At 45.1% G+C, this 26,510-nt stretch overlaps 2 protein-coding genes across 5 annotated transcripts in view; one reads left to right on the top strand and one right to left on the bottom strand.

The window, feature by feature from the left end:
* Window positions 1-6,210, bottom strand: part of PPP6C (protein phosphatase 6 catalytic subunit) — a 36,976-nt gene extending 30,766 nt beyond the window's left edge. The window contains exon 1 of one of the 2 annotated variants that reach the window (XM_067040741.1): window positions 6,050-6,210. Coding sequence is in view for 1 of the 2 variants with exons in the window: in XM_059073153.2 (XP_058929136.1) it covers window positions 938-1,012 (75 nt within the window). In the remaining variant the exon portion in view is untranslated. Of the gene's footprint in view, window positions 1-937; window positions 1,253-6,049 lie in introns of those variants that run through there. The other variant, XM_059073153.2, reaches the window with a different exon arrangement.
* RABEPK (Rab9 effector protein with kelch motifs) lies at window positions 6,007-25,790 on the top strand. Of its 3 annotated transcripts, XM_059073131.2 has the most exons (8): window positions 6,224-6,298; window positions 7,524-7,588; window positions 10,611-10,768; window positions 15,186-15,338; window positions 19,476-19,637; window positions 22,409-22,558; window positions 25,039-25,188; window positions 25,477-25,790. In XM_059073131.2, the coding sequence occupies exons 2-8, from the start codon at window positions 7,536-7,538 to the stop codon at window positions 25,767-25,769; spliced, it is 1,119 nt and encodes a 372-aa protein (XP_058929114.1). In that variant the 5' UTR covers window positions 6,224-6,298; window positions 7,524-7,535; the 3' UTR covers window positions 25,770-25,790. The 3 variants fall into 3 exon arrangements, with proteins under 3 accessions (XP_066896840.1, XP_058929114.1, XP_058929115.1); XM_067040739.1 differs by lacking the exon at window positions 19,476-19,637 and having other exon boundaries at window positions 6,007-6,298; XM_059073132.2 differs by lacking the exon at window positions 15,186-15,338.
* Window positions 25,791-26,510: the final 720 nt, after the last annotated feature.

Raw genomic sequence — 26,510 nt, 5'->3', positions numbered from 1 at the left:
TCACCTAAGCACTGGTTTTAACAAACGCATAGAAACACTTGTCAAAAAAGCTGTATCCCAAAGACTTACATTCCTTTATTCTTACATGCATTCCTTTACCCAAACATAGGTTTACTGTTGCTAGGACTCTGCAGTACAAAGAACGACTCATTTCCTTTGGAAAACCAAAACAACGAAATCTTGAGCTAAGAAGAGATTGGGGCGGCGGGGGGGGGCGAGGACAACTTAAAGGACAGAAACGTATTGGTGTTTATTGAGAGCCTGTTACTTTATCCACTTAAAACAGCTCAAAGACGTGCTCGAAAACGGGTTCATATTGGAATGAGCAGAAGAAAAGCAACACACCTAAAAAGCAACGGGGAGAAGTGCTCGGGCAGAGGGACGACGTGACGTTCTCTCACCTACCAGGTCGCTCGGGGCCTCGCCTGCCCCTTCCCATCCCCACTCCTCACGTACCTAAACCCACTGGGGCCGCGTTCCGGGAGCACGCTGCATCCCCTGTCAGACGCCGGCCTCCCCGCGCTCCTGTCACCGCCTCTGGGGGGATGACCGCTGCCACCGCCCGCGGGGGCTCGCCTCAGACTCCGAGACCCGGGGTCGGGGTGAGGAGAGAGGAGTCTTGTAAGCAAAGCCGTGAAGGCTCGAGCCCTGGGGTAGCCCCAAGGCCAGAACGGGCAACCCTGGGGCAGAGGCCGCGACATCCCTTGGGACCCCCGCCGAGGGAATCGGGATGGCATTCGGGGGACTCGGGCTCCCCCCGCTCCCCGAGTGACGCCAAGTCGGAACGAGTCGCCTCGCATCGCGTTAGGCCCTCCACCGTGACGGGACGGGACACCGCCGGGGGTCCCGCGGAGAGAGGAAGGGCGGGCCGGCGGGAGCCCCACTGCCGGAAAGGGGGGAGCCCCGAAAGCAGCACTCCCGCCCCGGCCAGGCTCACCTTCAGGTCGTTCTCCGGCAGGTATTTGCAAAGCCGCGCTATCTCCACATACTTGTCCAAGTCCAGGGGCGCCATTTTAGAAATAACAAGCCCCGACGGCAGCAGCGGCGTCCGCGGCTGTGCTAGCGGCGGCAGCGGCGGAGGCCGAAGCCGGAACCCTCCCTACGTCACGTCCGGCCCGTGAGACGCGTCTACGCAGTGGCGTAAAGCTTGACCCGATTTTCCCTGCTGCTTCGGCACGCCCCACGCTCTCTCCAGCGGAACACAGGATGCAGGCCCCCAGAGGTCCCTGGGTCCTGAGACCCGTAGTTGTTTACCGTGGGGTGTGCTGGGATTTGTAGTTTTCTATAGTGGCCAGCTACTCTTCTTTTCCTCCCCTTCCCTTCCTCTAGACTTTCACCTCTGGGGACCCAGTGAGGCTTTTCCGATGCAAAATGGCAAAGTAGGTGACACTAGCCATTCCCTGGTTTCTCACTCCGACCCTGTAAGCATTCTCTCACCAGAATATCTTTACTTAAAAATTGGGTAAGCCTGGGGACTTCCCTGGCGGTCCAGTGGTTAAGACTTTGCGCTTCCACTGCAGGGGGCTCGGGTTCCTCCCTAGTCAGGGAACTAAGATCCCGCATGCTGCACGATAGGGCCAAAAAAAAAAAGTTGGGTAGGCCTGGCCGTATAGTAACCTGTTTGCACCTTTCCAAGGCCTTAATAGAAGCGTTGCCTAAACCCTTGGCAGAGATGTCAGGCTACCAACTTTCCAGCCTGGAAAGAAAGGAAACAAATATTAAAGCTCTTCTTAGGCCAGGCACTATACAAATGCTGTTTTTCTGTCTAATCCTCATAATGACTGATAGCAAAGGAAGGCTCAGAGTGGTTGAGTAACTTGCCCAGATCTCACAGGGTATATAGGCAGGGGAGCCAAGACTGGAATAGGTCTGGGTGGCTTAAGTTTACTTCAGTGCGTGTCCCATGAGGGCAGAGAGTTTTTTTGTTGTACCAAGAACAGGACCTGGTACTTAGTACACTTTCAACATTCCTTCACTCAACAGCTATTAATTGAACACTTAACTATATGCCAGGTACAGTTGTAGGTGCTTAGGGTATTCTGCAAACAAAATAGAAGAAGATCCCTATCCTCAACCTGTAGCTATATTCCAGTAAAGGAGACAGAACATAAACCATTAAACAATAATATAGTAAATAACTGTAGAGTATATGAGAAAGTGGTGGGCTTCCCTGGTGGAACTGTGGTTAAGAATCCGCCTGCCAATGCAGGGGACACGGGTTCGAGCCCTAGTCCAGGAAGATTCCACATGCTGCGGAGCAACTAAGTCCGTGCACCATAACTACGGAGCCTGTGCTCTAGAGCCTGCGAGCCACAACTACTGAGCCCACGTGCCACAACTACTGAAGCCCACACGCCTAGAGCCTGTGCTCTGCAACAAGAGATGCCACTACAATGAGAAGCCCGCGCACCGCAACGAAGAGTAGCCCCCACTCGCCACAGCCAGAAAAAGCCTGCGCACAGCAGAGAAGACCCAATGCAGCCAAAAATAAATTAAATTAAATAAATAAATTTTTTAAAAAAGAAAGTGTTAAGTGCTAGGGGGAAAAAAAGCAAGGGAGATGTAGTGATGCATGTTTAGGAATCTACAAGGAGGTGAGGGAGTTATGCAGTTACTGCAGCCATGCAGTTACTTGAGACAAATTATAGAGAGGAGCTGATGCAGAGACCCTAAGAGAAAAGCATGTCTAGAATCTTTGGGAAATGGCAAGAAGATTAGTGTGGTTGGATCAAGGTGAGAGAGGAGTAGGAGAGGAGAGGAGAGAAAAGAACACTGATTTTTACTTTCGATGTAATGGGGAATTATTGCCGAGTCTTGAGCAGAAAAGTAACATGATCTAACTCATTTTAAAAGGGTCACTCTGGCTGCTGTGTAAGACTGTAGGAGGCAATGATTGCAGCTGAAAGACCTGTTAGGAGACGGTTATATAGTCCAATAGTAGCAGGTGCTCAGTAAATATTTGTTGTTCAAGTGACCCTGGACTGGATCCTCTGGCCCTAAAGTGTATTTTGACAACATGTGGCGAAACTTTATTGAGGTCTCTGGGTGATGTTCTTTGTATTGCAACTGTTCTGTAAGTATGAAATTGTTTCAAAGTAAAATTAATTTTTAACAGTCTGTTGCAGAATGGTGCCCACAAGCATAGATTTCTTCATTTATTCAACGAATACCTATGATGTGAATGAGACAGATATGATCCCTGCCCTATGGCACTTACAATCTGATAACAAACATGTAAATGAGGAAAGAATTAATTACAAAGTATGATTAATGGCAAAAAAAAAGGGAAAGAAGGAATGCTGTGAGTAAGAAAAATGGAGTAGAAGAGGCCTACTTTAGGTTGGCAACATAGTGGAGGTGAAGTGTACAGACTCTAGCACCAAATGGCTAGAGTTCAAGCCCAGGCTCTACTACTCCCTGTGGGACTCTGGCAAAGTTATGTATCCTTTCTGTGCTCCGGTTTTCTCATTTCCAATGTGGCGATAACAGTGCTTGCCTCATATGGAGATGATAAGAATACTTACCTTCTAGGCTTGTACTGAGGTTAAATAGAGTTAATATATGGAAAGGGTTTAAAACAATGTCGTGTACAGTGAGTGCATTGTGTTAGCTCTGAATATTGGGTGGGCAGAAAAGGCCTTTTTGAAGAGGTAACACTTAAGACTTTAGGGGGAAAAAAAAGTATAGGGATAATATGCTCAGAGTTTTTTGGAGGAAAATAAAAACCCCAAATGAGGGAAAGATGCTATTGTTGTTTGATTTTTTTTTTTACAGTCCTCTGAAAAACTGACAATTCACTTTTCATCTTTGAACCTCAGTAACTGGGAATTAATCCTATTCAAATATTGTCTCAAAATTGGGAAGGGAGACAAATAGGGAGATGGATATGAACGTTCTTTACAAACAATAAAGTGCTTGAAAGGAAGGTGTCACCAGCATCATTGCTTCCCTTGCTGATAAGTCAATGAACAGGTAGGTAATGAAGACAATCCCCTTCCAGTGAAAATAGGGGGCAGTCCTCACATTACCAAACTGTCTGGCAGTAAGAAGGTCCCTTCTGCAGACCCACCTCATTCAGTGAACCTCACTCTTGACTTTCCCAGTTGGGTAAGTTCGTAGAAGAGATGATAGACATATTGGGTGGTGTGTTACAGAGACAGTGTACAGAGCTTGCTGACTGGAATATGTTCTTAGTCTTCCTTGCACGAAACAGGTGATCTGGGTTCCTGTTCTCCCATTTATGTGGGTTAGTCATTTTAACTTCTCTGGGCCTCAATTTCCAATTTAAAAATAGATCTCCAAAGTTCTTTCCAGCACTTCCTGAAAAGTGATTTCTAGTCTAAAAGCATAGATCCCACAATGAAAATTAGTTGCTATTTTGCCCACAAACCTCTTCCAACTTTTCTTGTTTAAGTGCAACTCCAGCATGGCACCTTGAAATGGATTTAGCCTAAAGACACAGGGGGTGAGAGAGCATTCTGTATCTGTGTGCAGAAATCTCCATCTAGATGCACATGGACGTATGGCAGAGCCAACCTGGCCTTAGTTTTCTTTGCTGAAAGAGAGCAGGAAACTCTGACTGGCAAACAGTCAGTGGAGATTTTTCCATTAACATGGGAACTCACAAAGACTCCAGGTCTTTGGACTAGGATATGTGAGCAATAAAAAGAGCTACAGACTGCAAATTCCATCCTGTCAATAAATTTTTGTTATGGTTTCAAGTAGTGAAAAGATTTACCAAGTTCACCTTTCAGCTGTACTATCAAATCCTCTCTACTGCTCCCTCTTTGAGGTAGGTAATTACTGTTCCCATTCTAGAGATGAAAAACCTAGAGCTCAGAGAGGGTGAACTTGCCAAATGTCAAGGTTAGATGGCTAGTGCGGGAGCCTGGATGTGAACCCAAGTATGTCTGTCTGCTTCCCACTCTGCTACCATAGCTCTGTGCAGCAGGCGCTCTCCTGTGGTTTCCTTCCTTAGCTGTTTCCTCCAATTCCTAGGATACAACACCTCAGCCCTTCTGATTGTGGGGTTCTCTGAAACATAGACATAGGTGAGCCAGCTCTCCATTTTCAGGAAAGCCACAGGGAACCTATGGTTATGAAGGAGACCATAGTAATGCAGATGAATACATCTCCCTCAGGACTGGTGTCTAGAGTTCATTTACACCTAGGAATAGCATTACATTTTACATACAAGCAGCTCTGTGCCAGTCACTGGGCACTAAGCAGTTTATATACGTTAGCTCATGTATTCCCCACCATAACCTTGTGACAGAAGTCTTATTAGCTCCATTTTACAGACCGGTGACACTGGGGCCCAGAGAAAAGTATCTTCCGCAAAAATAGATACTTTCCCTGATGAACTTTTTATTCCTTGCACTTTTTACGGGCATACCTAGTTATTTGTTTTTCTGTTTAATCTCTCTCTAGTTTGTAAACTCCAGGAGGCCAGGGGCCAGGTTTGCCTGGTTCGGCATAGTGCCTGCTATAGTCACATACGCGAATTGTGGAATAAGTCAGCTCTTCAGGGCGCCAAAGCTTGAACTGGCCTAAAGACTGCACAGGGGGACTTCCCTGGTGGTTCAGTGGTAAAGAATCCGCCATACAATGCAGGGGAGGCAGGTTTGATCCCTGGTCAGGGAACTAAGATCCCACATGCCGCGGGGCAGCTAAGCCTGTGCGCCACAACTACTGAGCCCGTGTGCCACAAACTACAGAGCCCATTCACCCTGGAGCCTGCGCACCACAACTAGAGAGAAAAAACCCGCAGGCCACAACTAGAGAGAAGCCCACGGGCCACAACTAAGACCCGACACAGCCAAAAATAAATAAATTAAAAAAAAAAAAAAAAAAAAAGACTGCGCAGGGAAATTTCATACCTAGGAAAGCACCCTCAACTCTCCCGTTCAGAAACCATTCTAACAACCGCTGGAACTGAAAATATCCTAGCTCCTTTAAAATAGCCCAAGGGATTTGGGTCACCTAACTGGATGCCCAACCCCTGGCATTTCGCTTGTAAGTCGTCTCCAAGTAGCTCTGGCTTACTTACTCAGCCGGGGAGGTAGGGCCCCAGGACGACCCGGCCAGTTCAGCTCTGGAGAAATACACAGTTGGGTCGAACCCGGGCCGGTAGGGCCCCTCCCGGCTCCCTTACAAGGGCGCGCCCTGGGAATCCGACCCTGCGAGAGGACAGCGGTTGGCCGCTGCGCTCTTCCGGGGTCTGGAGGAGGGGCGAAGGTCCAAGAACCGCCCCTATTGGGGCGGAGCCACGGCCCAGGACTGGCCTAAGCCGCCGCAGGTAATGCGGTCCGGAGGTGGGGGGCTTCGGGACCCTGGTTTGAAGCGTTCCCGGGCTGGGGGGTCGGGCCGCATCCTTTAAGGGAGTGGAGCTGGGCCGGGTGGAAAGCGCTTGGGAGACCTCCTCTGGCTCCGGCCCAGCCACACTGACGGAAAGGAACCAGCCTGTTCTCTCCTGACTCTGTCTCCTCTCCCCTAGTGCTGCCAAGCGGGGATGGGACTGGGGGATGGACCTGGCAGGGGCGACTGCTGGAAGTCCCGGTCCAGGTGAAGTTTACCCCACTGAGCTTTAGGCTTTGGGGACAGCAGTTAGTAGCTTAAGCTGAAGATTGGATTTATCCATTCACCTCCCAGAAATCTCATCCATTTTCTTTCTTCATTCACTCATCCCTCACTTCTGCTTTATGCCGGGCCTCTTGGTTGATTCTCTGAATGAATCCGAGAGGCCCAGCTCGCTTGGAATTTAGTTTAGTGGAATTTATTCTAGAATATAGAGAGTTTTAAATAGATGATTACATTCAGGGTGATCCCTGCAATGACGATAGCTTAATAGATACCTTCAGGTAGAGAATAAAGTAACTTGAGGATGTAAGTGGAAAGCAACAAATCAGGGAAGGTTTCACTAAGGAGGGGACATTTGAGCTGGGCTTTGGAGGTTGACTAGGAGTTTTCTAGTTGACCAGAAGGGAAGGGACATTTCAGGTAAGGGAAGCAGCACAGGATGCAAGTTATGAAAGGGCCTGGCATTTTAGGGGAACAAATATAGTAAGAACAGTTCAATATAGCAAGAAATTGTAGAGGTGAGTTCCTGAAAAGAAGGTTGAGACTAGAAGGCTTTGAATGTCATGCTGAGGCCAGGATTTATCCTAGAGTTCAGTATTTCTTGGCCTTTTAAAATGTTTTCTTTTGATAAACATAAATACCTTATGACCTCTGAAAGTTATTTTGATATATACCCCTTCCCCATGAAAACCACGGACACAGAAAACTTTAGGCAAAAAATAAAAAAACAAAAAAACTCTGTAATTGGATTACGAAAGTTGTGTCATAGTTGCCTCCCAAATATAAGTTTATATCAAAAGGTTGGTAATGCTTATTCAAATTAATCAGGCCCTAGAAATTGGTACATCAACAGGAAAATTTTTAAAGAGGCAAGTAACCTGATTTGCTGTGTTTTTTAGGTAGAAGATAATTGTAAATGTCTAAAAAGTACCTTTCTTTCTTAGGTATAGGACACCATGAAGCAGCTGCCAGTCTTGGAGCCTGGAGACAAGCCCAGAAAAGCAACATGGTCTGTAAGGAAGGATTCAAACAGAGAAACACATGAGTTTTTTTTTCATTTATAAGTAGTTTACTAACATATTTGATCATCTATGAAAAAGGGTAGAGTTGAAACTGTCTGCGGTTTCTGGTAATTAGACTCAAACTGTCTGAGAAGGTCTTCAGAGGAAAAGTAGTGGGGCAATAATTATCACAGAGCAGATGTTGATTTTATTAAAATCCATTTGCCAGCAAGAGTAAGGCACTGACCATCTGGCATCCTCAGCTCCAACACTGTGTCTTCCCCCAAGCTCTGACTCATTTTTAAGATTTTCAGGGAATTGGATTTGGATTAAACTGGCTTCACTATTTCTTGAGCGCTTGTTCAACCAACCCTTTGTTCAGCAACTAACACAGGCCTGACAGGGGCAGCCACTGTGTAGGTGCTGCAGGTACAAAGGTGAATAGTCTCAGTGTAGTGGGGGAACAGTGACTGGTGCTGAAGCAGGGCTCACAGAGGGCTATAGAGAGGAGGCAATGCTTCTGCAGGACCTTGGAGGAGAGCCCCTGATCTGGCTTCCCTGCGTCCACTCTTGCTCTTTATGCATCATAAATCTGATCATGGCATTCCCTGGTTTAAAACCTTTTATACCTCTCCACTGGTCTTAGGATAAAAACCAGAGTCCTTAAAATGGCCTACTGGGCCCTGTGTGATCTGTCCCTGCCTGTCTTTCCAACCTCAAGTCCCCTTACTCAGCCTTTGTTCTCTTTCTCTTCCTTTTTTTTTTTTTTTTTTTGAGGTACGCGGGCCTGTCACTGTTGTGGCCTCTCCCATTGCGGAGCACAGGCTCCAGATGCGCAGGCTCAGCAGCAGCCATGGCTCACGGGCCCAGCCTCTCTGCGGCATGTGGGATCCTCCTGGACCGGGGCACGAACCCGTGTCCCCTGCATCGGCAGGCGGACTCTCAACCACTGCGCCACCAGGGAAGCCCTCTCTTCCTTTAACGTGGCTTGCACTGTCCCACTCAGGAACTGTATGTGCTGGTCCCTCTACCTGGATCATCCTTTCCCCCCATCTTTTGTCCCTCTCTTTGCCCAGCTAACTTCTACTCATACTTCAGATCTCAGTTCAAATGGGGCTCCTTCAGGAAGTCTTCTTTGACCACCCCTGTCCCCACCTACCTCTCCTTACAGGGTAGGGTCCCCCTATGATATGTTCTCATGCTATATATCCTGTATATATCCTGTACTCCTTTATAACACAACTGAAATGAAATGGATATTTGGAAATTATCTGTTTAATGTTTTTCTTCCCAACTAGTCTGTCAGGGCTGTAAAGGCAGGGATTTCTTTTGTCTTATTCACCATGTAGCTGGATGGCTGTGTGCTCTTGAATAAGTCATTTAACCTTTCTAAGCTTCAGATCCTCAGTTGTAAACCTCAGATGATGATAATAGTACTGTCCCCAGAGGGGTTTTGTGCAAGTTAAGTGAATCCAGGGTTGTAGCGAAGTTAGCAGCATGCATGGTATGTGCTTAGTAGTCATTCAGGTGGGAATGTGGAATGTGTGAATCTGGACATCAGAAGAGAGATCTGGAAAAGAAATAGAGATTTGAAAGTCACTGATGAACATGTATGGTAGATGGGTGGTAATTGAAGCCATCAGTACATATAAAATTGATCAGGCAAGCAAACCTAGACTGAGAAGAAGAGAACCCATGAGGATTGGGACAAAGCTGGAGGGAAAGGAGTCAGGGAAGGAAACAGAAAGTGCAGCCAGACAGGTGGATAGAGAACCAAAAGGAATGGGTGTGGGGAAGCCAGGTCAGGAGAAAGGTATGAGAAGGAGGGAAGAGCCAAGAATACCAAATGCCAGAGAGGTCAGATAAGACTGGGCCTGAAAAACAGCTACAGGGTTTTCTTTTCCAACCAGAAAGCTTGAAAAAGTGTGCTTTCTCAGTCAGCATTCAGAATAACTTTACAGAGCAGAATGAATGGATCCTGTATTTGATTTTTCAAAGTCCTAGTTTTGTCTTCCGTCAGGTTGAGCTTTATGAGTAATCTGGAAAAGCTCTTAAGAATCAGTGAATGGGGCTTCCCTGGTGGCGCAGTGGTTAAGAATCCAGCTGCCAATGCAGGGGACATGGGTTCGAGCCCTAATCCAGGAAGATCCCACATGCCGCGGAGCAACTAAGCCCGTGCACCACAACTACTGAGCCTGCGCTCCAGAGCCCACAAGCCACAACTCCTGAAGCCCGGGCTCCTGGAGCCCATGCTCTGCGACAAGAGAAGCCACCGCAACGAGAAGCCCGCGCACTGCAACGAAGAGTAGCCCCCGCTCGCCGCAACCAGAGAAAGCCCGCGCACAGCAACAAAGACCCAGTGCAGCCTAAAATAAATAAATTAAATTTAAAAAAAAAAAGAATCAGTGAATGACGGAGAATATTATATGGCATAGGGAAGCATCACTGGCTAGTGGCAAGAGCTTTGGGGCTGTTCTCATGGGATTACACATAAAGCTCTAGCCATCATTAACTGAGTTCTTCCTGCCATGTTACAAGATTGCATCTCATTCTTCACAGGTGAGAACTATTGCTGTCTTCATTTTACAAATGAGGAAACTAAGGTTCAGAAAGGTAAAGTGACTTCCAAAAGGGCACACATCAAGAAAGCACTTGAACCGGGACTTGAACTAGGTCTGTCTGAATTTGCAAATCATGTTCATAACTACCATCCTGTGCCAGGACACACCATTGGACATTTCGGAGCATCAGTTTCCCCCTCTACCAAATGGGGACAATTACTAGCCCAGGGCATCCCCACTAAGTTAATGTGAGATGAAAGTAGTGACAAAATTGAAAAGTCAAAGGTTATGTACAAAGGGAAGGTGCTGTTCATTAATTAGGAAAATGCTGCTTTGCTGGACATGATTTAAAATGACTGTGTATGTATAAGACCCTTCATTCTGGTGACTGTTCCATGAGGAATGCAAAGAACATAGTGCTGCACTTATTCTCTGCTCAGGCCTCCTGAATATACCCTCCCTTTGGCAGGTACACCTTGACCCCGGTTGGAGACAGCCCCTGTGCTCGGGTTGGCCATAGCTGCTCATATTTACCCCCTGTTGGTGATGCCAAGAGAGGGAAGGTCTTCATTGTTGGGGGAGCAGATCCAAACAGGAGCTTCTCAGATGTGCACACCATAGATCTGGGTAAGACCAACAGCTGCGGGGAATTCCCTGGCGGTCCAGTGGTTGGGACTCGGCACTTCCACTGCAGTTTGATCCCTGGTCAAGGAACTGGGATCCTGCATGCCACTCGGCGTGGCCAGAAAAAAAAAAGACCAGCAGCTGCGGTCTCCGTGGCCAGAGAGCAGGGCTTTGTGCTGCCGGCCATGACCATTCCGAGGACTATCAGTTCAGACCAGACAGTAGGGTTTTCCTCTGAGAAAATGAATGTCACTGAGAGGTCCCTAAGGCCTCAACAGACTTCAGGAATATACCCACCCAACCAAGACCTCCTTGATTTGGGGGAAAGAGTCCATATGGAGCCCTGGATAACCAGCCATTCGTTCATCAACTATTTCTCTGGGAGGCATTGATGCCTCCACCTCTTCTATCCACATAGCCAATTAAGCACCAAATCCTAAATATCTCTTATTTTCATCCATGTCTGTCCATTTGCACTGCTACTACCGTAGTCCAAGCATCATTATCTTTCAGCTAGACTGTTACAGCAGCCTCCTCACTGCTCTGCCTGCTTCCAAGTTTACCTCCTGTACACTGCATTTTCCATACTTAGCTGAGTATTTTCTAAAATATAAATCTGATCATGTCACTCCCCAATTTCAGGCTATCCCCATCTTCATTTCTTAGCTCCCCCAAACCCACACTTGCTCCACTGAATATCCTTCAGTTCCTTGAACTCTTTTGGTCTCCAACCCTTTGGATATGCAGTAAATCCCCTACATAAGAATGAGTTATTTTCCAAGAGTGCATTCGTAAGTCCAATTTGTTCTTTTTTTTCCTTAAGTTCTTATTTTGGGCTGAGTTGGTTTTTTCATTGCTGTGCGTGGGCTGCATGTGGGCTTTCTCTAGTTGCGGCGAGCAGGGACTGCTCTTCATTGCAGTGCACAGGCTTCTCACTGCGGTGGCTTCTCTTGTTGTGGAATGCGGGCTCTAGGTGCACAGGCTTTAGCAGTTGTGGCTCGTGGACTATAGAGCGCAGGCTGAGTAGTTGTGGCGCACGGGTTCAGTTGTGCCATGGCATGTGGGATCCTCCTGGGCCAGGGCTCGACCCATGTCCCCTGAATTGGCAGGTGGATTCCTAACCACTGCACCACCAGGAAAGCCAATCCAATTTGTTGTTTTTTTTGTTTTGTTTTGTTTTGTTTGTGGTACGCGGGCCTCTCACTGCTGTGGCCTCTCCCCTTGCGGAGCACAGGCTCCGGACGCACAGGCCCAGCGGCCATGGCTCACGGGCCCAGCCGCTCCGCGGCACGTGGGATCCTCCCGGACCGGGGCACGAACCCGCGTCCCCTGCATCGGCAGGCGGACTCTCAACCACTGCGCCACCAGGGAAGCCCCCAATTTGTTCTTAAGTCCAACCAAGTTAGCCTAGGTACCCAACTTCCACAGATAACGCCAGACATGTGAACAAACTTATGTGATTTGGACATGCGAATGCACGTTTACTTCTTTGAAAGTTTGCAACTCAAATGTTCGTATGTAGGGGACTTAACTGTATTGTTCCCTCTGCTTGCAAGGCTCTTCCTTTTCCTTATCATCTGGCTACTATTCATCCAATCAGATCCCAGTTAAATGACACTTTCATCAGGAACCTTGCCCTGATACATCTGCCACTAGTTTAGGAATAGTTGAGGCACTGCCACTGTAAAGGAGAGACTCTTCTGTTTTCCTGCTTTATTCCCATGCCTCCTCTCAACACTAGTCTTCCGTACTTCCCTTCTGACTGACAGATGTGTGGGGATTTCGCCCCACACCAAATAATTCTGCAACACCAGCTGGACGCCCTACAACTCAGTTCAGTTCTACCTGGAATTAGCATCCGATTCCACAGGTGAAGGGCTCAGTCCACGAGACTCTCCCTGCTCCCCTTCAGATGCCAATCACAAGTCCACCTGTGCTTCTGACCAACCAACTATAAATGGGAGGTTCCCGTGTCACCCACCTCAGGTTCCATTAATTTGCTAGAGAGGCTCACAGAGTTCAGGAAAATAGCCAGATAGAAGAGATGCATAGGGCAAAGTATGTGGGAAGAGGCACTTTGTGCCCTGTCCAGGTGCCCCACCATTGCAATACCTCCATGAGTTCACCAACCTGGAAGCTCTTGCAACCCCTCCTTTTTTATGGAGGGATAATTGATTAAGTTATGACCATTGGTGATTGTCAACCCTCTGGCCCTCTCCTCTACCTGGAGTTGGGGGTAGGGGGCATTGTCTGGGACTGAAAAGTTCTAACCCTGTAATGTCATGGTTAGTTCCCCTGGCAACCAGCTCCCATCCTTAGGGGCTTTCCAAAAGTCACCTCATTAACGTAAACTCAGGTGTGGTTCACGGGGTTTGTTATCAATAAGAAAAGACACCTTTATCAGTCTTATCACTTAGGTCGTCACAGGGATTTTCAGAGCTCTGTGCCTGGAACAGATGAAGACCAAATATGTATTTCTTAATGTAAATCACAATGACACAACCACTCTCTGTGTTTCCATAGTATCCTGTACTTTCCCATCTTTATCCCCCTTCACAGCCCTTTTCACATGTGATTGTTGTCCTTCTTCCCCACCAGAGTATAAGCTCCTTGGGAGCAGGGAACATGGTTATAATGACATGGTTACATTGCTTCTCATTGTATCCCCAGCCATTACCACAGTGCCTGGCACAGAGTAGGTGCTTTATAAGTATTTGGATGAATGAATGAGTGACTACTATGTGCCACACAATGGCAGAAGAAAATTGGTGTTTTGTTACATGTTTGTTTTTTTTGCGGTATGTGGGCCTCTCACTGTTGTGGCCTCTCCCGTTGTGGAGCACAGGCTCCGGACACGCAGTGTTACATGTTTTGTTAGGTCCGTGTGTAATGTTGCTGTCTACTGTTGTGTTTTTTTTTTTTAATGAATTTATTTATTTTATTTTATTTATTTTTGGGTGCGTTGGGTCTTCGTTGCTGCGCGTGGGCTTTCTCTAGTTGTGGTGAGCGGGAGCTACTCTTCGTTGCGGTGCGTGGGCTTCTCATTGCGGTGGCTTCTGTTGTTAAGGAGCACAGGCTCCAGGCGCGCAGGCTCAGTAGTTGTGGCTTGCGGGCTCTAGAGCACAGGCTCAGTAGTTGTGGCGCATGGGCTTAGTTGTTCCGCGGCATGCGGGATCTTTCCGGACCAGGGCTCAAACCCGTGTTCCCTGCACTGGCAGGCGGATTCTTAACCACTGCGCCACCAGGGATGCCCCGGTGTATTGTTTTGATCTCAGTTGTTTACTAACCAAATGTGCAGGAGAGTCTACATGTAAAACTTGAAGTGGCTTGGCCTCTCTTGATAATATTGGAAGATCTGACATCAGTACGCCTGTATGTCTACATGGTGACAGTATTTTGCAACTGAGCTGCCACCTATCAGTGGGGCTCTCATTCTCCAATTTCCTCCAATCCTCTCTAGGCATTTGAATTTCTATACCCTGCACTAGGAAATCAGAGGTAAATTAAATCTCTTTCAGCTCTCAAGAAGCTTGCTGTCTAGTACAGTTACAATTCTGTCGTGACCTATTACTAGCTTTGTGACTCTGGCTAAACCACCTAAACCATCTGGGCTTCAGTGTCCCATAAAACAGGGATAATAACTTGCTTCACTTGGCACTTGTAATGATCTAACAAGATAATGCCTGTAAAGGTCATATGTAAGTGGTTTACTAATTAAAATAACTAATAAGTTAGGTATTAATAGTCTGTCAAATTGTTTTAGCCAGAAGTCATTTGCTTGCAGGTAATAGAAACTCTGTTAAACCAGCAAAAAAAAAGAAAGAAAGAGAATCCAAAGGCAGGAGATTTGGCCTAGCCTCAGGAGACAGTGGAAGCAAGAATTAGAAAGCTGTCAAAAACCATCTACTTCCTCCCTCACTCTCTTTGGAGAGATCTGCTTCTTTATGTAGATGTTTCATTCTTCTCTTCCCCATACTTTGGCTTTCTCTCCTTCTCCACACATGGTAGGAGATGGCCACCCAAACCCAGAAATCTATTTGAATTCCAAATTCTTGGGAGAGAGGATCTGATTGGCCCATTTTGGGTCCAGTGACTACCTTTGACCCTATCAGCTAAGGCTAGAAAGTCAAGGTGTAGTACAACCAAGTCTCCTAGGATCTATCCCTGGAGTTGGGAGAGTGGGGACAGTTCCCATAGAACCATAGAAGAGGGTTTATGGATGAGTCAGACGCGCCCCCCCCCCCCCCGCCAAGTGTCTGGTATAAAAATTTTTGGAGGTTGACCACATTCCCTTTAAGTGATCTGATGGTTGTTCACTTATGCTTTTGACCCTTTTCTCCTCAGTACCCTCCCCCAAGTTTGTCAACCAGTATAAGCCATTGGCAGCCCCAATCTAGGAACTGGGTGAAATGTTTTCTAGGAACACACCAGTGGGATTTAGCCACCTCGGAGGGCCTCTTGCCCCGGTACGAGCATGCCAGCTTTGTTCCCTCCTGCACACCTCACAGCATCTGGGTGTTTGGAGGTGCCAACCAGTCAGGAAATCGAAATTGCCTACAAGTTCTGAATCCTGGTAAGTAGCCAAAGGTTATTTATTTACCAAAATGAATAAATAAATCCAATTCCAATTCCTGTACCAAAGCCCATTTGGATTGTACTGACTAATCCATTTAACTTTGCTGACCTCATAGAAAATAGAAATTTTAACTTCTGGCAGAATCTGAAAATAATAGAGTTACATTTTGTTTTCCTCATAATGTGTACAAATTATCCATTTCTTAAAAGCCAAAGCTGGAAGAGACTTCAGAGAAAAGCTATGCCAAGTGGGCAACCCAGGTCCCACAAGGGGAAGTGACTTTCCTAAAGTCACCAGGGAGCCAGGGACTGGGGCAGGCTAGAACCCAAATCACCTACATTGGAGGTCTCAAATGGGGGCGATGGTACCCCCCAGGTGACAGTTGGCCATGTCACACCTCGGAGCAGGGAATCAAGTGGGTAGAGGCCAGAGACGCTGCCATACATCCTGTAATGCACAGGAAGGCCCCTCACAATAAAGAATTATATGGTCTAAAGTGTCAGTAGTGCCAAAGTTAAGAAACCCTGATCTAGATCCTCCTAGTGTGTTTCTTTTAGTCAAAAAATGCAAAGCTCCTGACTAGTCTCACTGACAGTTTTATCATAGAGGAAGCAGTTTGGGGACATCACTACTGCGAGGATGTTGCTGAACCACCCATGGGAGGTGGACCTGACTTTTCGTCAGTTAAAAACATTTTTTTGGTTGTTTTTCTCTTTATAAATATAGTTTATATTCATTGTAAAATATTTGAAAAGTGTAAATAAGTGGACAAAAGCCATCCACAATCCTGTGACCTAAGCCTATTAATAACAGTTCTGTGTACTTCCTTTCTGTCTTTTCTCTGCATTTTTATAAACCTGAGATCATCCTGTTTCACCACTACACTCTTGTATCTTTTAAATTTCATAATTAGCACAGAAATAATTCCCTATTAATAAGGCTTTGTTGAAATCATTTTTAATGGCTGCATCATACTTTTTTAAGATTTTTTTAAATTTAATTTATTTTTGGCTGCATTGGGTCTTAGTTGCAGCACATGGGATCTTTCGTTGTGGCGCATGGGCTTCTCTCTAGGTGTGTCGTGTGGGTTTTCTCTCTCTAGTTGTGGCTCCAGGGTGCATGGGCTCTGTAGTTTGCGGCACGCGGACCCTCTAGTTGAGGCGCGAGGGCTTAGTTGCCCCATGGCATGTGGGATCTTAGTTCCCTGACCAGGGATCGAACCCGCATCCCCTGCTTTGTAAGGTGGATTCTTTACCACTGGACCACCAGGGAAGTCCCTCAATTTTTATGACGATACCATAATTCCCTGTTTTTTTTTTTAACATATAGGTTGTCTTCAGATTTTTATCATTATAAATAACAAAGCAGTGAACATCTTTGTTCACTGAAATCATTGACTGTATTTCAGATTATTGCCTTAGGGGCTTCCCTGGTGGCACAGTGGTTAAGAATCCGCCTGCCAATGCAAGGTACACAGGTTCGAGCCTGGTCCGGGAAGATCCCACATGCCATGGAGCAACTAAGCCCATGTGCCACAACTACTGAGCCTGCGCTCTAGAGCCTGCAAGCCACAACTACTGGGCCTGCTCACCACAACTACTGAAGCCTGTGCACCTAGAGCCTGTGCTCTGCAACAAGAGAAGCCACCTCAACGAGAAGCCTGCACACCGCAATGAAGAGTAGCCTGCGCTCGCTGCAAGTAGAGAAAGCCCACGTGCAGCAACGAAGACCCAAAACAGCCAAAAATAAATAAAGAAAAAGAAAAAAAAGTTCTTCCATGTTTAAAAAAAAAATTATTGTCTTAGAACTCATGCCCAGAAATAAAAGAACTAGATAAAACACTGGACTTTAAGGCTTTTAGTACATGCTATCAAATCACTCTCCAGAAAGATTTTTTTTTAACTTTTTTTCTTTTTGGCTGCACTGCATGGCTTGTGGGATCTCAGTTCCCCAACCAGGGATTGAATGCAAGCCACGGCAATGAAAGCCCAGAATCCTAACCACTAGACCACCAGGGAATTCCCTATCCAGAAAGATTTTTTTCAACTTATCCTCTCTCCAACTGTGTTTAATAGTTCTTATTTCAATCCTGACCAGTATCGAATTTATCATTTTTAAGCACTGCTAATTTGATAGGCAAGAAAACCCCTTGTATCTAATTGTTTAAATATGCATTTTGTTAATTACTAGTAATCTGGACATTTTTTCACATAACAGTCAACTCTTGCCCGGTTCCCTCTATCGATAACAGATTTATTTTTACAACAGCTGGTCTTTGTCATTTTGGGATAGTAACAGTTCCTACCTTGTTAAGTTTGGCAAGAGTTTAAATTAACTCAAATCTGGCACATACTTAATGCTCAATAATTGTTGTGGTTGATGTAGCTATGTTTTGACAGATAGAAATCAGTTCTAGATTGGATGGAGATCAGTTCCTTTGATTTTCAATGATGGCATCTATTTAAATAAAATACAGTGAGAATTTGGAAAGCCTTTGTCAAAGGAATTGATTTTCCATCAGATCCTTTTTCTCTCCTAGAAAGTATAGTTTGACACCATGCCCAGGAAATATGAAAGATGTAGGTGAATCATTAGTTGTGTTTGTTACTAAGGCGAGTCCCTCAGCTGGCTTAGGATTCCTTTCGTATTATTTGTGCTAATATTTGGCTTGGCAGCCACACCATCCCAGGATCTTCTGACCCTGGAGGCTGTGCTCCTTCTAACTCCCCCTAAAATCCAAAAGCTATCCAAGACCTGTAGCTGTAGAGACAATTACGTTATGTTTTGTTTTGGGTGTTTTTTTTGGGGGGGGTTGGCCATGCAGCTTGTGGGTCTTAGTACTCCAATCAAGGATCGAACCCGTGCCCCCTGCAGTGGAAGCGCGGAATCTTAACCACTGGACCACCAGGGAAATCCCCATTATGTTTTGGATATAGGCTGAGACTTGTTTGGTCTCCAGGTTCATGTTTTGAGTCCTACACATGTTACACATGCTTCGTGCGCCACTTTGTATACTAAATGAAGAGCTTTACAAATGGCACAGAATTTCCCAGTCAAGAAATAATTCCTGGGAATTCCCTGGCACTTTCACTGCCGTGGGGGTCAGGTTCAATCCCTGGTTGAGGAACTAACATCCCACAAGCCATGTGGCACGGGAGAGAGGGAGGAAGGGAGGGAGGAAGAATTCCTGGTGTGTTGTAGTGGAATAAGTATGGGAGTTTTGACAGATCTGTGTTCAGAGCCCTGCTCTACTACTCACCAACACTGTGGCCTGGGAGAAAGGATTTAGACTTTCTGAGCTTCAGTTCCCTCATCTGCAAAGTGGAGATACTTTCCATCCGCCTCCCAGGGTCGACTGAGGATACTGGGGATGGCAGAGTGCTCAGGGCAATGATTCTGCACAAGGGAGGTACTCAGTTACTGCTTGTGTTTCTATAAAATTCATGCTTCATTCTGGAAAGAAATAATCTTCTGTACACCTACCCACGTGGTGAAATCTTATTCTCACGTCAGAAGAGTGGAAAATACATAGATCTTGGTGGTGTTGAAACAGAATTTGAATCCCAGCTCAGCCATTTACTAGCCATGTAACCTTAAATGAGTGACTTAATCTGTCTCTGCTTCAATTCCTTATATGTAAAATGGGGAAACTAGTATTTATTTCACACTTACTGTGTAGTAGGGACAATTACTGCTACTACTGAAACTGTAATATTGTCTACTTTCTTTTAATGGCCGCCTATCCTGAGAAACTTGGCACATTTCGTTTCTTGCATCTAGTGGGAATGAATTTTAGCAGCTGTTGGGCTCCTCTGAATGGGCACAGGGCAGGGTGGTCAGTCATCAAAGGGAAATAGGGTTCAGAGAGGATGGTTGAAGGCTTCCAAAACCAAACTGGCCTCATTCTTAATTGTACTTGTGGCTTTTCAATCTTGGGAATTTGGGTCTATCTGGGCAAACTCTAAGTATTGCCCCCTACCCCTCCTTGAATTTGGTGGCATGAGATCCCTGCCTAGACCTACACTGTCTGCCTTAAGGATTGGGGTTTGCAAGGTGACCTTGCCCAGTCCCAGAGTTGATGCCAGAGGCCCCTTAGCCTGGGTGTTTTAGATACCTACCTTCTCTGTGGACCAGAAACGAGGACTTGGACCATGCCAAAGGTGACCAGCCCACCACCATCCCCAAGAACATTCCACACGTCATCGGCAACCATCGGAAACCAGCTATATGTCTTTGGGGGCGGAGAGAGAGGCGCCCAGCCCGTGCAGGATGTGAAGCTGCATGTGTTTGATGCAAGTATGGACTCGGGGGAACCCTGGGGCTGCCACTTACCTGGTCGGGGTTACCCCAGCCTGCAGCTTACCCGATGTAGGAAGCAGAGGTTAGAAAATGACAACCGGGCTGTGTGTCTCACTTCTAGACTTCTTCAGTATATCTCTTAGCTGATATCTTCTACCCATAGCAAAATTTGCATTTAAAACTGAATAATTGATCAATTAAAAAAATTTAAACAGAATAGTTTATAAAGCAGAAAAGTAAAATGTTTCCCCTTATACCTTTCCTTCCCACTCCCCAGACAGGGGTAAGCACTGTTAGCCATTCCTAATGTCTACCTCCAGATTTTCCTGTGCAATTATAAATCATATGCACATGTGTTTATGAACATCTCTGAATTTTTTATGGATTTTGAAATTATATAAAAACTTTAAAACACACACATAGAATTATTAAATTATAAATGTTGGTCTGCCTCTTACTTTTGCAGGTCTAAGGGTAGATCTTAGTACTAGTCGAAAGTATAAACTTTGAAGCCATAGGACAGGGACTCAGGACCAGATCTGACATCTAGTTTCTGTATTTAGACTAATTTCTTAATCTCTCTAGGCCTTAGTTTGCTGATGTGTAAAATAGAGATAGTAATAGTGCCTACCACAAAGAGTTGGAAAGATTAAATGAGATAATGTGATACAGTGCATAGCACAGTGCCTGACACATAGGAAGCACCTAATAAATAATCACTGTATTATCATTATTATTCCTTCATTTAATCACACATCATGGATCTTTCCTAAGTCAGAAATTTCCTTGCAAAGCACATCTTTCTGGGGGAATCCCTATTCATTCAGTCATTTTCCTATTGACTGACTTTTTGCTGACAGTGTTACAGTGAATATATACATTAATTTTTGTACATGTTACAACATTTAATATGGACTAGATGCTAGGAAGTGGAATTACGTAGGGTCAAAATGGTATGAACATTTAAAATTGTGAGACCTCTTGCCAAATTTTTGTCTAAGTAGTATTTATTTACATTTCTTCCTCTTACTAGTGGGCATTTATGAATAATACTTTACAAATAGCATGTGACAAACATAATTTTCATGTGTGTTTTTGCAACTTTTTTTTTTTTTTTTTTTTGTGGTACGCGGGCCTCTCACTGCTGTGGTCTCTCCCGTTGCAGAGCACAGGCTCCGGACACGCAGGCCCAGCGGCCATGGCTCACGGGCCCAGCCGCTCCGCGGCATGTGGTATCTTCCCAGACCAGGGCACGAACCCGCGTCCCCTGCATCGGCAGGTGGACCGTCAACCACTGTGCCACCAGGGAAGCCCTTTGCAGCCTTTTTTTGATTGAGAAAAGGCAATAAGCAAAATTTCAAACTTACAAAGGTTAAATTACTAATTAAGACACGTCACAGTATGACTTTATCCGGAAAGAATGGAGTGTGATTCTTTTAAAGCAGTTTTAAAATTTTAAATAATATTTGTTTTGAATATATAAAACTATAAGAGAAAAAAGTAAATATGTATATATATATATATATATATATATATACATAAAAAATACTGTCACCCCAAAATTGTTAACATTTCAGTACAACTATGGTATTTTTTTTTTAAATAGCAGAGATAATTCGAGGTGTACTATTTGTATCCTGTATTTTTCACTTAAGCATTTCCCCTGTAATCACAAAGTTTTTTCAATGTTTTTAATGAATACATAGTATTCTATCATGACTGTAGCAATAACTCACCCATTCACCTGTTGATGGACTTAGGCTATTTCTAATTCTTCTCTATTACAAACAATGCTGTGGTAAATATATTTATGCATAAACTTTTTCTGATTATTTCAAATTGTATTCTTTGGAATTCTGGGGGCTCCTTGAACAACCTTCAGGCATGTCACAAATGGTAATTCAGAGGTAAGTTGTTTGGCAGGCTTTTGTCTCAGATAATTTTTGTAGCACTCCTTTAAGACTTATCTGGTATGTTGAAATGATTGATTTTCCTGAATTCTATATATGTACAAGTTTGAAGATATGAAGGGTTTTCAACACATAAAATACATCTGCACTATTTGGATCATACCCATATTAATAACTCTCATGTATTGAGTACATTCTCTGTGCCTGTGCTTTCCGTATATTATCTCATTTAATCCACACTTCAACCCTGAGAGGTAGGTATTATCAGGTAATTTCTCCTCATTTTACAACTGCAGAAACTGAAGCTTATAGAATTAGCTGGTGCAAGGCCACATAGTTATTCAATGAAATAACCTGGTTTTAACTCCAAATCCCATGCTCTAACCATTACCCTATACAACCACTTCAGGAGGCCCTGCTAACTTTAAAAGTAGTCTATTTTTTTCCCCACCCTTCCAGCAAATCAATTAAGAATATTGTCTTAAAAAAGAGAAAACTCTGAAGGCCTGTCCCAGAAGAAGTAGACTCATTCTTTTTAACTCTGGGGCAGTTCTAGGTTGAAGAAACTTAAGGGAGGTCTTTTCTTAATTCAAAGCAAGAAGTGGCTCCTTAATGCCCAGTAGTAGGGGCAGGCATATTAGGCAGTGAATTCTCCAGCCCTGGATGTGTACCAGCAGAGGCTGTAAAGGCTGTGGATGGAGGGAGGCCTGGGTTGGGTTGGCAAGTTGCAGTGAATGACCCGCCAGGTCCCTCTCTGCTTGGAGCATCTCTGCTTGCTGGGAGGGGAGGCTTGGGTATATTTCTCAGGTTCTTGCTTCATAGCTTTGTCATCTAATGTCACTGAATGTATTTTTCTAGATACGCTGACCTGGTCACAGCCAGAGACACTTGGAAAACCTCCATCCCCCCGGCATGGTCATGTGATGGTGGCGGCAGGAACAAAGCTTTTCATCCATGGAGGCTTGGCAGAGGACAATTTCTATGATGATCTCCATTGCATTGATATCAGTAAGTAGGGTGGAAGGCATGGGGGCTTGTCTGCTTAAGATTAAATAAAATATGCTTTGATTGACTAGAGCCTTGCTCTTGACCAGCCAGCAGAATCTTCACTAGATTCTGTGAAATGTGGCCTGAATAATAATAAGAAATAATAATAACAATAAAAGCAGGTATTTCTGTTTGCCATGTACCTACCCATTAATTATTTCTTATTCTTCCAACAACCCTGCTCTTTCATTAAAATTCATTATGCTTTGTGTTTCCCGACTGGATTTCTTTTGAGCAGTACCCATTAACCCCATGGATAACTTCTGGAGTGTGTCTGGAGGTGGACAACCAGAACTGTCATGCTAAATTGTTAAAAACACTGAGAAAAGGAAAGTTAGGGATAACATGAGAATTGTCTTTAAGTGTCTGAAGGGCTGATGTGCCCTAGAGAGCCTGGACTCTTTCTGGATCATTCTTGCAGACTATGAGCTCCTTTAGGGCAGGGACTTTGTCTCTTTTTTTCCGCCACTGTATTTCCAGCATTGAGCACAGTGTCTGGCAGGTCACAAGTGATGAGTGCATATCTGTTAAGAGTGGACAGATAGGGACTTCCCTGGTGGTCCAGTGGTTAAGACTCTGTGCTTCCACTGCAGGGGGCATGGGTTCGATCCCTGGTTGGGGAACTAAGATCCTGTGTGCCACGCAGTGCAGCCAAAAAATTTAAAATATTTTTTTAAAAAGTGGACAGATGAACAAATGAATATGTTCTGCATTGCTCCAGACAACAGGAATTGGAACTATGGGCAGAATGCATGAGAACTGCTGTGCAGTGTATCGGGCTACCTTGCCAAACAATAGGTTCTGTGGTTTGGTGACATCTGAGGACAGCTGACCCTGGCTGGGATTCCTGCATTGCCTAGGATATTTGGCTGGACTGGGTGATTCTCCCTTCCAACTCTGAGTTGCTGGACCCCTGCCTTGAACTGACAGATGGAAAATATCTTCACAGAAGCATTCCTTGCAAGCAGTCAAACAAAGTTTTAATGCTTATTTATTTTTTCTAAAAAAATTTTTTTAAATTATTTTTTTGGCTGCATCGAGTTTTAGTTGTGGCACACGGGATCTTCATTGCAGCATGTGGGATCTTTCATTGCAGCGCACGGGCTTCTCTCTAGTTGTGGTGTGTGGGTTTTCTCTTCTCTAGTTGTGACGCACAGGCTCCAGAGAGCGTGGGCTCTGTAGTTTGTGGCACAGGGGCTCTCTAGTTGAGGCGCGCGAGCTCAGTAGTTGCAGTGAATGGGCTTAGTTGCCTCACGGCATGTGGGATCTTAGTTCCCTGACTAGGGATCAAACCTGCGTCCCCTGCATTGGAAGGTGGATTCTTTACCACTGGCCCACAAGGGAAGTCCCTTAATGCTTATTTTAAAAAAGAAAGTCATTTTCTCTTGTGCAAGGAACTAATTCCTAACTATTTTTCCTCCTTTTCAGCCCAGGTAGTTCTCTAAAACCTAAAATCCAGCGATATCCTGCCTCATTTAAATTCTTGTCTGAAAAGTTGCAACTCCCTGCAGAAATAGGTTGGAAATAGGTGCTGAGGCAGCACATTACAGCATAGAGAACACAGGTTTTGGAGTCAGACCTGAGTACAATTCTAGCTCTGCCACCTGCTAGCTGTGGGATCTCCAACAAGTCTCTTTCCCTCTCTAATCCTATTTCTTCATCTTTAAGAAGAAAGAAGGTACGCAGAAGTAATAGCAATTGCATACCGCTATTAAGAGAATGAAGTAAGCAAGATACTTAAAGTGTCTAGCCAGTACTCACAAAGTTGCTTTCTAAGGAACTGTATTTCAAACATGCACGTGTGTGCACATACAGGCATGCTTGTATACACAAAACACACACACACACACACACACACACACACACACACACACACACACACGGAACCTCACCTACTTCTGGGCTCCAAAATACTTAATGGTGATGGTCACCAAAGACTAGATCACATTCCTCAGTGTGCTCCAAAGACCACCCACATCAGAATCACCTAGGATGCTTGTTAAAATTATAGATTACTGGGCTTCCCTGGTTGCGCAGTGGTTGAGAATCCGCCTGCCGATGCAGGGGACATGGGTTTGTGCCCCGGTCCAGGAAGATCCCACATGCCGCGGAGCAGCTGGGCCCATGAGCCATGGCCGCTGAGCCTGTGCTTCCGGAGCCTGTGCTCCGCAACGGGAGAGGCCACAACAGTAAGGCCCGCCTACCGAAAAAAAAAAATATATATATATAGATTACTGAGCCCCTCCCTCCCTCCCTGGGCTAGCCAAACGGAATTTCAGCTCCCCCAGTGATTTCTGTGCACACCAAACCTTGCTATAGGATCTCTCAGAGCTCTCAGTGAATGAAGTTCAGTGATTGGTTTGCAAACTGCAGGAGTCTGACAGGTTAAGTTTGAAACCACGGTCTAGGCCATGTTGTAAACACTTTCTATCTCTTGGCAGGTGACATGAAGTGGCAGAAGCTAAGTCCCACTGGGGCAGCTCCCACAGGCTGTGCTGCCCACTCAGCTGTGGCTGTAGGAAAGCACCTGTATATCTTTGGAGGGATGACTCCCACTGGAGCCCTGGGCACAATGTACCAGTATCACATAGGTGAGCAGGTGTTGTTCACTGTGGGTCTTTAAGCAAATGTGACCATTCTTTGAAAAGTATCACAACGCTTTTTGGTCTTTCATTTTGGTCCCTCCACATGTAAATCCGAAAGAATGACAACCAAACTTTTAGGGAATGACATCATCAAAGCAGTAACAGTGCCATTAGGGGTTTTTCCCTTTTATTTCTTGTTTCTGATAGGGCTCAGGTGGTACAGCACATCACAGAGCATTTCTGGAAATTTCTTAACACAGAGCCCTTTTTTTTTTTTTTTTTCCCCCAAAATAGAAAAGCAGCATTGGACCTTGCTTAAATTTGATACTTTTCTACCCCCTGGACGATTGGACCATTCCATGTGTATCATTCCATGGCCGGTGACATGTACTTCTGAGAAAGAAGATTCCAATTCTGCCACTCTAAATTGTGCTGCTGAGAAAGGGGATCCCACTGAGAAAGGAGTAACCCAAGGTGGTGACTCTCATGAAGAAGGTCAGACCGATACGCTACTCTGTTTTGTGTTTGGTGGGATGAATACGGAAGGGGAAATCTATAATGATTGTATTGTGACTGTAGTTGATTAATAAAACCACAGTTTTACTACTTTTAAATGTCAATTACTTTCAGAAAAGTTAAATGAAACCTTAGTTGTTTCATACCTCCAAAATCTTCTGCACTATATATCCCTCTGGCTTTTACCTACTTTGGTAGGTAAAGAGATGAACTGGATAGCCCAAGGCAAAAACCTCTATTATATAAAGGGTTTTACTAGCAATACAACCCAGGTAACCAAGTAATAGGTTGGCTGATTGTTAAGAATACTAATCACAAAAATGTTGCAGAAATCCTAATTGCTAGATACAACAAAAGCTGTAGAAATTAGGGAGTGGACATTCACAGGCTGAAGTGTTTTTAATATTAGCTGCTCCTCAGAAAGAGGTGCAGACTGTTGGCTCTTGGTATTGAGAGCCACTGGGGACAGGGACAAAGACTGGCCCTTATCTGTCCCCACTATGCCCTATCCCACTGCACATAGCACTGCAGGTCATTTTTAACGTTTGTATGGGCGTAGGCCTGAAGACCCTCTGTCCAAATGCATTTGGGCAACGCAGCAGAGATGCAGGCCTCAGAGTAAAACTATCACACCGTCAGGTCCTAGTTCTGCAAGTTAACCTTTCAGCTGGCTACCCATCTATAAAATACCTATCCTTGGGCTGAATTGGATTTCATGTTAGCATGATAGCCTGCCCTTTATTGACCATACTTATTAAACTTTAGTAGAGCTAAATGTAGGTCACCATTCTAGATCCCACTCCTATACCACT

This window comes from Kogia breviceps, chromosome 8, assembly GCF_026419965.1.
Source record: "Kogia breviceps isolate mKogBre1 chromosome 8, mKogBre1 haplotype 1, whole genome shotgun sequence".
Classification (NCBI taxonomy): Eukaryota; Metazoa; Chordata; class Mammalia; order Artiodactyla; family Physeteridae; genus Kogia; species Kogia breviceps.
The sequence above is the reverse complement of the archived record's forward strand: the minus strand, read 5'-3'. Positions and strand labels throughout refer to the sequence as shown.

Bases quoted from the DNA above. Each gene is read 5' to 3' on its own strand.
- RABEPK (XM_059073131.2), top strand. From the start codon at position 7,536: ATGAAGCAGCTGCCAGTCTTGGAGCCTGGAGACAAGCCCAGAAAAGCA. The intron at 7,589-10,610 runs GTCTGTAAGGAA...TCCCTTTGGCAG, and splicing joins AAGCCCAGAAAAGCAACATG to GTACACCTTGACCCCGGTTG. The intron at 15,339-19,475 runs GTAAGTAGCCAA...TCTGTGGACCAG, and splicing joins CCTACAAGTTCTGAATCCTG to AAACGAGGACTTGGACCATG.